Source organism: Dryas octopetala, chromosome 6, assembly GCF_963921425.1.
Source record: "Dryas octopetala chromosome 6, drDryOcto1.1, whole genome shotgun sequence".
Taxonomy (NCBI): Eukaryota; Viridiplantae; Streptophyta; class Magnoliopsida; order Rosales; family Rosaceae; genus Dryas; species Dryas octopetala.
In genome coordinates, this window is record NC_141371.1 from 11,788,091 (window position 1) to 11,803,901 (window position 15,811).

The following is a 15,811-nucleotide window of genomic DNA, read 5'->3' on the forward strand; positions in this document are numbered from 1 at the left end:
TCCTGTGTTTGGTAAGCTTGAAAAAGTAAATTAGGAATTAGGAGCAATAAATGCTGTGTTTGGTCAGTTTTTCAATTGTATCTTAATTTATTATTTATTTTGAAATAATAGCAGAGTTAATTTTGTCCAAAAAGAAGTAATAAATATTTTCCCAAAAAGGAAGAAATCAATTTCAATTGCTCCAACAAGGGTTTCATTTTTCCCCCAATAAAGGAAATCTCTTTTAGGCTAGAAAATGATTTCCTTTTCCTCTACTTACCAAATAATAAAATTGATTTCTCATTTTTAGGTTTCCAAAACTTAAACCAAATTAGTTCATAGGAAGAATGTTAAAAATATTATTAATTATGTAGCTACCTCATATTTAATATTTATTTTTTATATTTATCTAGATAAAATTTGAAAAGAGTCCAATTCAACATAAAGTAGAAGACGAAAAGAGCTTATCTCTGTAATCGAGAGTCTAGAAATAGAAGCTTATGTGAATTTGAAATACACATTGATTCCTTATTTTATAACATTCATTTGTTTTTTCAAAATAACAAAAATACTTTCATTTGTATTTTTGTTGTAAATTACTGTGAGGTGTCAAGAGAGAGCGGAGCACGTCCATGATCACAAAAGTACAAAACAGTGATGATGGCCCCACAAATCAACCAGTCCCAGTCAACTTTTAAACGTGTAGACGTATTCCAATCATTATTTGGCAGGCTGGACGGAGATTATTTTCCGTATAAATTAAAAAAAAAAAAAAAAAAAAAAACCAAAAATGGAGGCACATAAGAAACTGCGGTGGGGGATATGCTGGAATTCCGCTACATTTTCTGCATGGCCTAAACCGGATTTCCCAGCCTCTGGTCAAGTCTGCTGCTCTTGCAGGCATTCATCTGAGGTAATAATTTTTCCAACAATTCTATGCATAATGATCCAATTTTGATTTCTTTTCTCTTTTGGCATTCTTTGTGACCACTCTGCTTGAATGTTGAAACAAACCCACATTGTATATATTTTTATTGTTGTTGAGCTTTTGATTGGTTTTGAGATTTGTGACATGGAGATATGATATATATATTGTTCATCTCAGGCTGGCCATCCAATTTCAGAGGTACCCATCTCAGTTTTGAGCCTTTCTTTCCCTTTCCCGGTCCCAAATTTCTGAGTCTTCTCACAGGTTTGGTAGGGAAAGAAAGGCCAATTTTCATATTTCTGTGGATTTTGTACATATCTTGGATTCGAAAATGGCTGTTTCGGGTGTGGTTTCGCGGCAAGTCTTGCCTGCTTGTGGCAGCCTTTGCTTCTTCTGCCCGGCATTGCGGGCCAGGTCTAGACAGCCTGTCAAGAGGTACAAGAAGCTCATAGCTGAATGTTTTCCTCGAGGCCAGGTTCGCCTTTCTTGCATTCTATTATAATGGGTCATTGTTACTTGTTTCCTAAGCTAAATTTTAGTATTCTTGCTTACTGTTGTTGAAGAGAGACTTATCAAGATGATAATGCATCTCATGCCTATGTGTATTTTTGTGGGTTTGGAAAACTGTAAGTGTTATAGTACAATTTTAGTCCATTGATGGATGTTAGACTTACGCTGTGCAAGTGCACACATTTGACATGATGATAGACCAAATAGTGCTTTCCCCTTAGTGGACTAAAATTGAGAGTAAGGTTTTCTATAACTTGCTACCAACGATTGCATACTCTGATTGAGTGGATTGAGTATTTAATAATCATCTTAATTGTTTAAGCTTTGACATGATAACATGTAAGTGGTACTTGATTTAAATTAACTAACTGATAATCTGCCTGTTCATTTCATACTTGTAAGCCTACATATCTATTTAATATCACTTACATAAACAATATTTAGCCATCATAGGTCTTGTTTTAATTGATGAGCCTGGAAAAGGAACCTCTTTGTCAAGTGAAATGCGAATTGTGTAACTTCAGAACACAATCATGTAAACAAATGTTGATTTGGTTATCATTCTGATAACTGATTGAGAACAGAGTATCTTCTATAAATGTGTGCCATGTGAGGCTGAAGTAAGAACTAGAAAATAACTCCTTTTTTTCATTTAAAAGATTATTGACTTCAAAACAAAATCATGTATATGCATGTTGAAATTGCTCATGGATTTGACAACTGAAAATAGAGTATCGTAATCTGTTTTTGTCTTTTCAATGTGTTGATTTTATCTTCTTATTTACATCATGATGTTTTTTTATTTTTTTTATTTTTATAAATATAGTTCTTATACATCAAGGTGTAATTTTTGTTTTGTTAACAAGGAGAAAGGCACTGCCACCAGGTACATGACAAGAAAAAGTTCTTGGTTGCATTTCTGATGCAACCAGTGCCTTTTACAATTCAAAGCCATGCTCTTTCTTCATGCTTTGTAGTCTCAATTAAGAATAATATACTTCTTTCTCTTCTTGATAAATAGTTGTTAATTAAACATTTTCTCTCATTCTTGTCGTTTTTATTCTACTTACCCAAGGGGGATTCCTCAGAGACCATTATGTAATAACATACGTTTTTCTGTTACTCCATTTAGGGAACACATGCTTCTTTGGTTGACAAATTTCATGGTTATAAACCATCGACTCTATTTCCTTTGCATCCTTTAAAAATATGAAATATGAAGTGTTCCTATATTGTTTCAATAAGCATGATACATCTGAATCCCTTATCAAAAATGTTTTACAAGTATGGTTCAGTTTAAGTTGATTATGCTTTTTTAACATATGCTAATTCTCTTTCCTAGTGAATTCTGTGTTTTTTTCCCTTTTTTCCTTTGCCCCTAAATTTCTGTGTATGTAATATCAAGATTCAGGACTTGTTCTTCACACTTTGACAGGAAGAAGGACCAAATGATCGGAAGATTGGAAAATTGTGTGAATATGCTGCCAAAAATCCTTTGCGGATTCCAAAGGTATCAATTATATTGTGTAAATCCTTGATATAATAATGCGTCTTAAAGACAGGTCCTTTCTTGCAATCACATGCTTCACCCAAAATATATTAATTTAAATCCATTTTATATAATTTAATTTAACTCATAATAGGTATACAAAATGATTTTCATCGTAAATTAATTGATAATATGTGTCTAAAGAAGGGAGAGGGAGAGGACATCAGGAAAGAAGTTGACTAAAAGTGTTCAAAATAAAGAGAGTGTGAGGGAAACTACAGTTTACGTGTTGCACGCACAGCTTATGTGCATGTAGTTACTAGTAAGCCACAATATACAAAGATCTGAATATGTCAAGAACATGCTTTTTTCACTTTGTGTGTGTGTGTGTTGAGGGCTATGACACAATGTCTGAGATGTACTTTTTAACAGAAGATTTATCCATTCTGATAAGGAAACTTTAGGAATTGTGAATATATATAAAATCATACAATATGTGGTATGAATTTCAGATCAGTCTAACAGGTATTTCAGATCAGTTTCGTAATTTTGAATTTTAAATAATTTTATATTTTTTCTTACCTTTACTCACTGGTGTTATCATTGGATTCAATTCTTTTTCTTGCAACAATATGTGATATGTTTCACTACGCGATATATTGTCAATTAAATTTCAGTGTTCCTTGCTTCCTTTCTCTATTGTGTGAAATGCCTTTTGTATTTATAGTATTTTGCAGGAGCCTCATCTTACAGATTTTTCTAAAACCCAATTTAAGAAAAATCCCATCTGCTGATAATTTATCATTCTTTCTCTTTTGACCAACGTTGCTAATTTGGTGAGCAGATCGCAATGTCTCTTGAGCAAAGGTGTTACAAAGAATTGAGAAATGAGAATTTTCGATCCACAAAAATTGTCATGTGCATTTACAAGAAATTGCTGATTTCTTGTAAGGAGCAAATGTGAGTGTGCCCTTCTCTCATTTTTTTTATTCTATTTAAAACGTATTTGGAGATATCTGCATTTGATATATATCACTGTTTATGGTGTTTTTTTTACTGACAACAACGTTACATCATCATTTGTTTCTCTTATTTATTTTCAACAAACTGATGATTTCTTAGTGAAAATCTTTTGGCTCTTGTAGCCAAAAGCTTTGAGGTATTCCTCATAGGTATTTTTTGTTTTTATGAAAATGAAGAGGTAATGGGATGAAGGCCATCCGTACCTCACAGGGCAGGTCTTGAGATTTTTGGGGCCCCGTGCCAAAAGTTAAAATGGGCCCTTTGCACACAAAGAACCACTATTTCTTTTTATCTTTTTGTCAATATCACGGTTTAATTAAGAAAATTTTATAAGGAAATGCCATCATCCGTAAACAATCGGTGTAACAATATTATTAAACCATAACAATTCAATAATATCAAACCCAACAATAATTGAAACACCAAATAAAAAGAAATCATTCCTCTTGAGGTTTTTTCCTTCATTTTAATTTTGGACACACACATATGACGCATCAAATTTTTAAGACAGTCATGTTTAGGTAGCATTAAACCCTAAAGCTAAACCCCATATCCTGTCCTACACCCCTAAGTAATAAACCATACCCTTTTTTTCTGTACAATAATAAACCATATCCTAACCAGAAGCAAAAACATAAAAGAAAAAAACAAAAAATAAAATGAAAAGCCGTTCGAACGACCTATATCTCCGTTCGAATGCAGGATCCCACACCTGAAGCTTTTTGTATATTGAGTGATTTTCTATGTCAAACAATCTAGTAAACATGCTAGACCGTGAATTTGGACCATTGAGTATATGCGTCACATAACATGCCAACTATTTGGCAAGACTCTCTCTCTCTCTCTCTCTCTCTCTCTCTCTCTCTCTCTCTCTCTCTCTCTCTCTCTCTCTCTCTCTCTCTCTCTCTCTCACTCTCTCTCTCTCTCTATCTATCTCTATAACACCTTCTATTTGGAAAGATATAGTTGACATAACTTGCCAACTATATGTATACATATATTTATTTATATGTTTTTGGATGTATGCTTGAGTGTGTGAATATCAAGTTACATGGTTGATTTATGTTCAGTGAAATTTTCTTAGGCCTCTCTTTGCAAGTAGCTTGCTCAGCATTATGCATTCTCTGCTGGATCAAACACTGCAAGATGAAATGCAATTCATAGGGTGTCAGACTCTTTTTGACTTTGTAAATAATCAGGTTGGTGCCTTTGTGGTTTATAGACTTTTACTATTTAGCCATAAATCACAGGGTACTCAGCTTTACTTGTAATTGTTACCTGGTTGTGTACAGAAAATCTCAAACTCAATTTGTCTCACTGAATTTTTCAGATGGATGGAACTTACATGTTTAACTTAGAAGGCTTTATTCCAAAACTCTGTCAGATAGCTCAAGAGCCGGGGGAGGATGAAAAGGCAAATAATCTACGTTCAGCTGCACTGCAAGCTCTTTCTTCAATGGTATTCTTTTCATACTGTCTCTGTTGTAAACTAATATTATAGCTTCTCAATAACTTTCCATTCCAGTCTTCATTTATTTCTCTTATATTAAGCAATTTGATCCCCTTGTCCATGAAATAAGGTACTGATATCTCTGCTGGTAATTTATGCTTTTTCACAACATTTTTCCCAAAGCTGGAGCCTATATATTTAAATGCAAAATTAAACTGTCTAAATTTTCTTTGTAGGTTTGGTTTATGGGTGTGAACTCTCATATATCAGTCGAGTTCGATAATGTAAGTACAATCGAAGTTTCTTAAATCTTATTGCAACTTGCAAGTAATCTTGGTATAATTCTAGTTGAGTAATGTGAATATGTATAATTTTTCAAACTAGACTCAACTCTACATTTTTTCTCTATCTGCTGTAAAATTTTGCGTCAATTATCAATAATTACGCCTTAGTTTCTTTACTTCAAATCTCCTTGCCACAATCTTTTAGATGCTACAGTATCTATGTTTGAAATTATGATTACTCTAAGGCTTCATTTGGATTGTGAATTTCAAAGATTTTAGTTAATGTTTGTTTATATTGCTTGAATATATGTTAACAATGTATAAAACTATAAAGGTTTGTATTTGTGTGACAAGAAACAAAAGAAATACATGTATTTCAAATGATTCATTGCATTTAAATACATAATATTGCATTGAACTACTCATTCAAATACATTGCATTTAATTTTTTTATGGATCAAGGAAAGCTGATTGGATTTTCATTATTATCTATGGCTGTTTGGCTAAATCCCTGGCTGTGTTTCAATCAGTTTGATGAATTTGACATGAATCAGGTTTCTAATTTTTTTTGTTAGAAATCTTTTCTTTTTCTTTTATAGAATAGTAGCTGAATACTTTTTGTATTAAAATTGTAGTGGAAAAAAGATTATTTTTCTGAACTCTGTTGTTGAGATTACAATTATCAGAGTGAATGTAAAATCAAATTGAGAGAATACCTAATTTAGCACAGGAAGTATAACAAATTATGTACAGAGACTCAGAGAGTATAGCTCTACAGGGTGTAATATATTCATTTTCTGTGACTGTTTTAAACTTCCTCCATCTTTAGTGAAAACTGACTACCCTTGCATTTTTTCTTTTAAATATCTTAATGGAAAAGCTATAGTGATGTATAGGTGCTTCATTAATTCCTCAATTTTTACGATTGTGTTAGTCTTTACTGATATTGCCTTTAAAGTTATCTTGTGAAACTAAATGATACCTTGAATCCTCTTGACATTGCGTTTTACCTTTTTTTAAATCAGATTGTTGCAGTGGTCTTGGAAAATTATGGAGATCTTAAGAAACCTTTGGAGACCCTTGATCAGTGGGCGCAGGAAGAGCAAGACAATGAGGGTCATGCTTCTCCTTCACCAGATGTCACAATCAGGGTTCCTTCTTGGAGAGCCATTGTGGATGAAAAGGGCCAACTAAATGCGACAGTGTATATCTCTGTTGTTACATGATTTTATTGATAGCTTTACCTTGGTTTATGAATATTTCATTACATTTCAGTTATGTTTCTTTTTTTTTTTCTTTTTTTAATCCTACAGGGAAGATGCCAAGAACCCCTGCTTCTGGTCCAGGGTTTGCCTGCATAACATGGCCAAGTTAGCCAAGGAGGCTACAACAATAAGGCGTGTCCTGGAATCTTTGTTCCGTTACTTCGATAATGGAAACTTATGGTCTCCCAAACATGGTCTTGCCTTCCCAGTCCTAAAGGATATACAAAATTTAATGGATAATTCTGGTATTTAATTTTAAACTTTGTGTGTATCATTTTGAGGTCCTATGCAGCTGTGTCAACCATAAATTCTGTTCCTCTAGCCTTCCATCAATAGACTTTACAGCCTTTTTAATCTTTCTTATGTTGCAGGGCAAAATCCTCACGTTTTGCTCTCCATTTTAATCAAGCATCTCGATCACAAAAATGTCCTTAAACAACCCAACATGCAGCTTGACATAGTGGAGGTTACTACTTCCCTTTCTCAACATGCCAAGGTTGAGCCCTCTGTGGCAATAATTGGTGCAGTAAGTGATGCCATGAGGCATTTGAGGAAGAGCATACACTGCTCACTTGATGATGCTAATCTTGGAGCAGATGTAATAAAATGGAACAAAAGCTTTAGAGAAGCGGTGGATACGTGCCTTGTACAGTTATCATATAAGGTGGGTTACAGTTACTGAATCAAATTTATACCCAAAAATCCATCATCATGTAAATTTTTAAGCTAGAATTGCTTCTTCTAATGTTAGTTGTCTTATCATTTCAAATAGTTTTATGAGTCTGTGTGAGTTTCCAACTGTTCAGCTTCCACTTGTTTGTTATTGAATTTTATCAAATGTACACAACTAAGTCATTGTTGAACAGGCTGGAGAACCAGGACCAATTCTTGACACTATGGCTGTTATGTTGGAGAACATCTCAACTATTACAGTAATAGCCAGAACTACAATTTCTGCTGTTTATCGTACTGCTCAAATTGTAGCTTCCTTACCAAATTTGTCCTATCAAAACAAGGCAAGAAGTATAATTTATGGTCTTGTACTTATTTCTCTTTGAGATGCTTTCAGTCTTATAACTAATTTTTAATTTATTTATTTTGTACTCTTTCATCAGGCTTTCCCTGAGGCATTGTTTCATCAATTACTCCCAGCTATGGTCCATCCAGACCATGAGACACGTGTTGGAGCCCATCGCATCTTCTCTGTTGTTCTTGTGCCATCTTCAGTTTGCCCTAGTCCATCCTCTTCTAATACTGAGCCAAGAAAGGCCTCGAGTTTTACAAGGACACTCTCCAGAACTGTCTCTGTATTTTCTTCTTCAGCTGCCCTTTTTGAGAAGCTAAGGAGAGAGAAATTATCCTCACGGGAAAGTATTTGTGAAGACAACAATGAAAATGTTGTTAATGACCAGGAACAAGGAAATACCAATAATGGGATTCTGAGCAGATTGAAGTCATCTTATACTAGGACATATAGTATGAAACATTCGCCTACACATTCAACACCAAATGAAAATTCTGTGAGCAATTCGACCAAGGAACTTGTGAGTTTTAAAATTTTTAGTTTCTTTACTTTTTGCTGGAAAACTTATGGCAGTTTATTAACTATATCCAATATCCTTATCTAGTTTATCCTGGGATTACATCATTATCCCTGCCCTCATTGCCACATCCATTCACAAACCTAAATAATGTTTACCTTTTGCTTGTATGGCTTATGAGTCCACTTTCTTCAATGGGGAACAAATTAAGCTTTGCATAGAAGTACTGGGCAGTCACCTTTCCTAAAATTCTTGAACTCTATAGTAGTGGTTTTTATTTGGTCTTTATAATCTAATTATGGATTGGACTAAGCAGTAGTGGAATGCCTGGACTTTGGTTGGCCTAGGTGTTGTGTTTGGCTCATTGAAGTCCTTGCTGGTTTTAGGATTCCTAATCAGTTTAGGAAATAGAGAAAAGTGTGCACAAGTATTTCCTAGTAGCTTTAGGAAATAGTTCTCTTGTATTCCTAGTTGATTTAAGGTTAGATTTAGGGAAGAAAGTTCCTTTTCCTTTTCTAAAAGGTTTAGGCTATCCTAATAAGTCAAGGAATGTAAGCTAAACCCTATAGTCTATAAATAGGGCTTGGCAGGTCTAAAAATCAGAAGAGAGGAGTTTCTCAAGTCTTCATAAGTTCTGAAGAGAGGCAGAAACACAAGAGTGATAGGGAGAGATAGAAGAAGCTGCGGGTTAGGGTTAGTTTTAGGGTTTCAAAAGTCTGTGTAATCTCTAAATCTAATTCTATAGTGCAGTGATTTCTCTCCAAGAGAGGTCACAACTGGAGTAGGCAAAAGTTCTGCCGAACCAGTATAAATATCTGGTGTTCTCATGTGTACAGTTAACTTTTGTTGTTTTCTTTGTGCTGCTTATTCCTATTGCCAAAACTGCTATAAATCTAAATACATCAAAGAATAAGGACACAAGGGGCTTTAATTCACTACACTAGGGTCCCAGCTTTCAATCACTTGGAATAAATATCTTTAAACTCTATATAGTGGTAATTATGGATCATATAATTAGACTAAGAAATAGTTGAATGCCTGGATTTTTGCTGGACTAGGGTTGTAGCTTCACACATGAATTTTCTTGTGGGTATCAAGCCTGGCTTGGTCCATTGCACATCAAGTTTTTCTCTAAATGAAAGGTCTCCAAATGTTCAACACAATCAATTTCGGAAAAACTAGTTATAATTTCATTCAATTGTTAGCTTAAGATATACTTTGTTGGCTCATTCTCTAATAATTTAAGCTTTTGGGATTCAGTGGTTTCCTAACATACTATCAAAAGTTTAGTTGCAAAAGTTTTTGGGTCCGGAACCTCCAATCCTTATTCCTCACTTCTTTTTTTTATTTGCAAGAAGCAGGGTGAGGCTGCACCTATATATTTCTCTGTCCGCACTTTTTTGCCTCTCTACATGCATGATGGGGATGCAGTTGAGGGAGGGTATTAGCTTAATATACATTCTTAGCATATTCTCTAAAAAAATTAAGTTCTTGGGATTCAATGGTTATCTAATAATGATTTTGTTTTGAATGATTGCGATTATATTTGTTAAACCTCAGGAGGCCAATTCCCTTAGGTTGAGCAGCCACCAGATAACTCTCTTGCTTTCATCAATTTGGGCGCAATCCATCTCTCCTGGGAACATGCCCGAAAACTATGAAGCAATTGCTCATACGTATAGCCTCGTATTATTTTTCTCCCAGGCCAAGGTATTGCTGGATTAAGGTTACTTGATGATTCTTTTCTAATATATACGCTGGTGATGCTTTTTATTTTTTCTTTTCATTTGAATGGTGCTTTAATTGTAATAGTAGTCCATATTTATAGCATGTTTGCATCATATCTTGTTAGTGTTTAATGTGTCTATGAAGTTAATTTCTTTGCAAGCAGGGGTACATGATGGTGACTGATCTGTCTACTTTTAACTAGAATTATCATTAAGATATTACAGGCATTTTGGTCATTTCAGTCTTTTCTGAAATATTAAAATTCTTTTTTCCCCTCAGAATGTCTTTAATGGATTCTTTACAGCTTAAATGCATTTTCCTGGAACTTAGGCACTAGTAGAGGTTGATTAATCTTCCTAGCTAGATTTCCAATTGTATGCCTTGGAACCTCAAAACAGTTGGAGTAGCTTTAATTATTATGTAATTGCACTAGAATGGGAAATGGAATTCTAATTTCACAGATTAAAGGAGGGAAATAAAGGAAACCCTTTTCATTTTATTTGATTATACACATAAAAATTCTGACGAGTGGATGTCTTTTGATACACATGAAAAATGATAACATAGTTTCTGTGATTCCCTCAAAAGGTTTCCTATTTCCTTGAATTTTTGAAGCTAAAGAAATTATTTTATCTTCCATAACTGCTGCTAACTTTATAAGCTTCATAGCCTCGTAAGGCACCTTCCACTCCCTAGGTCATTATGTTATGTGTTAAAATTAGAGCAACCCAAAATCAATTGGAAATGGGTGAAGAGCTCAAGATATTATATATTGTGGTGCAAGCATTTTACCATGGGAAAACTCTGATTCCAAAGTAAATGGTAAAAACAGAATCATGTGGCTATAATTCCCTTCTCTAGAATTTTATTGATATTATGACTTTATGAATGACTGGAGAACTCTTTCTAGTAACAACATAGATATTGGCATTAAGAATTCTTTACTTCTTTGTTTCCTTATTTCTTTTCTTTTATGGTTGTTCATATTCTCTTGCAGAATTCCCGTATTGAGGTTCTTGTTCGAAGTTTTCAGCTAGCATTTTCCTTGCGGGACATATCTCTTATTGAAGAAGGTGAGCTCCACAGTCTGTCCAAAACTAGTGAGCAAGCATATCTTCCATGCTTGTGTTTCCATTAATTATAACATACCATCATTTTTTGTTTCCATTTACTAATATTAAATTAGATAGAGAAGAAAACGTGAGAAACCTTCAAACTAAATATAGATGTATAAAAAAAAAATTAGTAAACATTGGTTACGTACTAGCCTGGAGATTCAATGATTTATTTTTAATTTATAATGTTTTATTCTAATAGAAGTTATTTGAATGCAAAGAATCTAAGTCTTGAAGTCCACCCACCTGGCTTCTCCAATAATACATGCACACATTAAATGAAGTATCAACATCTAATGATCAATATACCTATAGAACAAAAATGATTAGTTAATTGAAAAGCTTAGAATGACTTTGCTGTCAACTTTTTGTTTCTATTGGCAAATTAATTTCATGATATGGTCACCAGAGACACTTTTGATTCCAAAAAATTTCAGAACCAATTTCTGAAAACTTTGAACTCATTGACATGGGTATGGCTGAACAAGTTCTGCTGATTATTTTTTTAGTTGTATACCATGTCTAGGATGCCTCTACTTCAAAGAATTTGACATATATAGCTTGACCCTTTTCATTAATCTAAATACTTAACATAGTTGTGTAGGACAATAATTGCTCTGATGCTAAATTGATGTAGGACAATGATTGCTGTGATAACAAATTGATGTCCGATAGGGAGAGAAATTGAGGTTAAGTAGGGTAACATATTTTCTTGCAGAATTCCCGTATTGAGGTTCTTGTTCACATTTCTCAGATAAATATGCCAAAGCCTCTGAAACCTTTACCAAGCCGTATATATTGTAATCCCACGATAAAAAACAAACTATAATAATATGATGACAACATAATAATACTTATTGAAACGCAAAATGATTATAAGCAAAGCTGAGGTGAACAATTAATCCCTAAATTCTAATTATAATAATAAAATAAATTTAATTCCTAAACTTCCTTTTATGCCTAAAAAGGCTAAAATAAATATACATTTCTTCTTACATCTATCGCCATATAGAATTGAAGCAAACATGAACAGATCAAGCTTAATTTTGCATTACTGGGATGTCATCTCAAGCCACTTTCCGTCTTTCATGTCAGGGCCATTGCCACCATCGCGTCGCAGGTCCCTCTTTACCCTGGCAAGTTCAATGATTCTCTTTCTAACAAAAGCATACAATATTCTTTCTCTTCTTCATAGAACCAAGGCAGCACTAACGGATAAAACGGTATGGGATTTATTTCTGACAAAGTTTATTCACATAGGTTGTCTTGTATGTTCCTGAGCACATCTCATAACTCATAAGCTGTAAATCTTCTGTAAGAACTATTTTCTTGCTTATGTATGTGACTTACTGCTTAAAAGAATCATTATCAAGCACTTGAAAGACAGCAAGAAAGTGCGCCTTATGGTTTCTTTTTATGTGAGTTTTCCGTTGTCAAACATTTCTCCAAGTCAAACCTAAAGTAGACTTGACACAATTATATGCTTATTCAGGCTGATCCCTTCCTACATTTGGTTGAAGATCGCAAGTTACAGGCTGTTAAGACTGGATCTGAGCATCCCGCAAATGTCTATGGATCTAAAGAAGATGACAATTTGGCATTAAAATCCCTATCAGGAATAGAGATTACTGAAGAGCAAAGTAGGGAATCCTATGCTTCTAAAACTGTGATGAGCTTGGACAAATTGTCAGATGTAAGCTTTAATACCAATTGTTTAAGCGTGTTGGACTGCCCTCTTATAATGAAAAAAAAAATATCATTTGTGCTATAATATTAAAAATGACTAGTGAGCTATTTATGCAGTCTGAATTGTCTACTATAAAGGAGCAGCTGCTCATTGAATTCTTACCTGATGATGTATGTCCACTGGGAGCTCAGTTTTTCATGGATGCTCCAAAAAAGATATATCAAGTTGGTTCGAAAACTAGCAAATCTTTTAAGGAGGTAATTACCTGCTTTCATTTTTTATTTCTTTGGTTTCTAGGCAAGACCTAACGTCTTGTGTAAGTGTGCAGTGACTAACACAAGCATTGAGCAAGGGAGACGAGTGTACCTACCACCACACCTCGCTTAGAGGTGGTCAGCATCAAGTTTTCTCTGTTAATGCTTGGGACTTACAATTTTATTCTTGTCATGCAGGATGCTCCAACTTTTTCATTGGATGATGAATCTTTTCCAGGTTCATTTGATAGCCAACAGAACAAATTAGATTCTTCCATGGATTTTCCCAGTATTTTGAGCATCAATCAACTTATGGACTCAGTATGTTAGCTATATGTTCTCTTATTTCATTTAATTGCTTTAAAAGAAAAGCGGGCTTTTGTTGGTTTGTTCATCAAGAAAGATTCAGAGAGAGGAAGGTTCACCATCACAATGTTTTGATAGCATGCTTTATGCACTCAGGTACTGGAGACAGCACATCAAGTTGGAAGATTTTCAGTCTCAAATGAACCTGATGTGTCTTACAAAGAAATGGCCCGCCACTGTGAGGCACTCCTGATTGGGAAGCAGCAGAAGATGTCCAAGTTGATGAGCTCCCAGCAGAAACAGGAATGTTTGATGGACCTCTCTTTACAAAATCATAATGATGAAGTGAAAGGGATGACCGCCCATTCCCATCAGGGTTCCTATGGGGTACTTCCTGGCTTTAACTTAAACTATGCATACTTGTAGTATATCCATGTTGACGTGGGTTCCCATGGGGTGCTTTCTGGATTTAACTTGAACCATGCATGCTTGTATTAGCAGAAATGTTCTCTTGCTAGACTGAATCTAGATCATTGATTAGGTTGACTCTTGACTGAATGTGTGGTCCAGATTCACAATCTGGCAATCTAACATATTGTTATGTTGTCAGACTGTCTAATAAGAGAACATTGCCCTTGTATTATATCAATCAATGCATATATTAACACGTACCATGCACATGCTCTTGCAAACGAAAACATTCTTAAAGGCTGTGAAACAATGGATACTAATGTCTATGAGTCTTTCTGTGTTTATAAATCTAATTTTGTGACCATGTATGAAATTGCAGACCGGTAATCCCTTTGTTGACGACACTGCCACTCCATACAAACCAACCCCCCCAGGCCATGTCCCACTGTTTTGTGCAACCGAATACCAGCATGGTCTCCCCTCCTTCAGACTACCGGCCTCAAGTCCATATGATAATTTCCTAAAAGCTGCAGGTTGCTGATTTTATAGAAGTATCAAAGAAAACTGTTAGTAATCCAGTGAATTTGAAAAGCTCAAAGGGTCAGCAGCTTTAAGTATATATATATATATATATATATATATATATATATAGATTTTTTTTTTTTTTGAACTGTTTTAGGCATTGTAACTGCAGGAAGAGATTGTTATCATCAAAGATCGGCTAAGTTTGTACCCTTTTTTTTCTGGTACTAAGCAATTCTTTCATTCTTTTCCTTTTTGTCTATCTTAAGTCCCTTCTCCTAGTTATCTGAAGTTTCTGCAGCCTTCTGGACTTTACCATTACTGATTCAATCGTTTTGATGTATATAATTTAATTTATTTGTTACTTTCCATTTTTACTATGGAGCTGCATGTAAATTTCAAACTTCACTCATATTCAAACACAAGACCTGTATATAATTCTCACTTGGGCTTCTTTTATAATATAGTTCTATGTAATAGGGAAGAGCATTTGTTTCCGAATTGTGCAATATCTTTCAACTTTTGTCTTCTAAAGAATGAAATCTGGCATTTTTTTTACCCAAAAAAAAAAAAATCTGGCATTTTTATTTGGAACATTTCCAGTTTACTTACTGGTTCACATATCAGGGAGGAGCCTAGTGACAAATGCATTGGGGATCTCGTATTCTCATCTCAACCGACATCATCGATCTCTCGATTATAATGCGATCTCTATTTTTAAATAGATTAATTTTTTAAGAAACTCATTCCTTTGATTAAAAATTTAAAATAAAATAGAGGAAATGTTGAAAAAAAAATTTCACTCTCAAGAGAGTTTTTTATTAAAAAAATAGAAAAATTGGTCCTTGTATTTTATTATGAAAACATTTTTGGAACCTGTGGTTCCAAAACTCTGCATTTGGTCCCTCTATTTTATGTTGTTTGTAATCCTAGGACATTTTACACCTATAATGAAAATTTTTCTCAAGTTTTATTAAAAAATGATCGAAAATCATGTCTGTAATTTTGAATTTTATTTTCAAACAAAACTTGAAAAAATCTCAAACTAAAAAGTTCAAATCCTAAAAATTTTGTGAGCCTCAATCTCTTTATCAAATAAATATGAAAATGAAAATTGAAATTAGTTTTAGAAAGCTCATAAGATGGTCTTTTAATCCCCTAATAATTTTTTAAAAAAACAAATGGATAATTTACTCCCAAATTGAAATTTGAATTTTGCTAAAATTGTCCTGAGATTGCAATCAACATAAAACACATACCATATATAGAGTTTTGAAATCACATGGATCAAATCGTTTTTTTGGGTAAAACACAGGGAC

General features: G+C 34.0%; 1 protein-coding gene across 1 annotated transcript; it reads left to right on the forward strand.

The window, feature by feature from the left end:
* The first annotated feature begins 810 nt into the window (after positions 1–810).
* Positions 811–14,912, forward strand: LOC147282411 (protein SEMI-ROLLED LEAF 2). The gene is made up of 21 exons (XM_086246636.1): positions 811–892; positions 1,085–1,105; positions 1,172–1,382; positions 2,853–2,927; positions 3,751–3,866; positions 5,014–5,128; positions 5,260–5,388; positions 5,616–5,663; positions 6,689–6,867; positions 6,977–7,173; positions 7,300–7,592; positions 7,795–7,944; positions 8,044–8,472; positions 10,030–10,179; positions 11,195–11,270; positions 12,408–12,535; positions 12,805–13,005; positions 13,116–13,256; positions 13,452–13,574; positions 13,716–13,946; positions 14,350–14,912. The coding sequence occupies exons 3-21, from the start codon at positions 1,239–1,241 to the stop codon at positions 14,509–14,511; spliced, it is 3,087 nt and encodes a 1,028-aa protein (XP_086102762.1). The 5' UTR covers positions 811–892; positions 1,085–1,105; positions 1,172–1,238; the 3' UTR covers positions 14,512–14,912.
* Positions 14,913–15,811: the final 899 nt, after the last annotated feature.

What these genes read in the sequence shown, in the direction of transcription:
- LOC147282411 (XM_086246636.1), top strand. Translation starts at nt 1,239, where the DNA reads ATGGCTGTTTCGGGTGTGGTTTCGCGGCAAGTCTTGCCTGCTTGTGGC. An exon ending in ATCCTTTGCGGATTCCAAAG is followed by an intron (nt 2,928 to 3,750) that starts GTATCAATTATA and finishes TTTGGTGAGCAG; the next exon opens with ATCGCAATGTCTCTTGAGCA. An exon ending in TGCAAGCTCTTTCTTCAATG is followed by an intron (nt 5,389 to 5,615) that starts GTATTCTTTTCA and finishes TTTTCTTTGTAG; the next exon opens with GTTTGGTTTATGGGTGTGAA.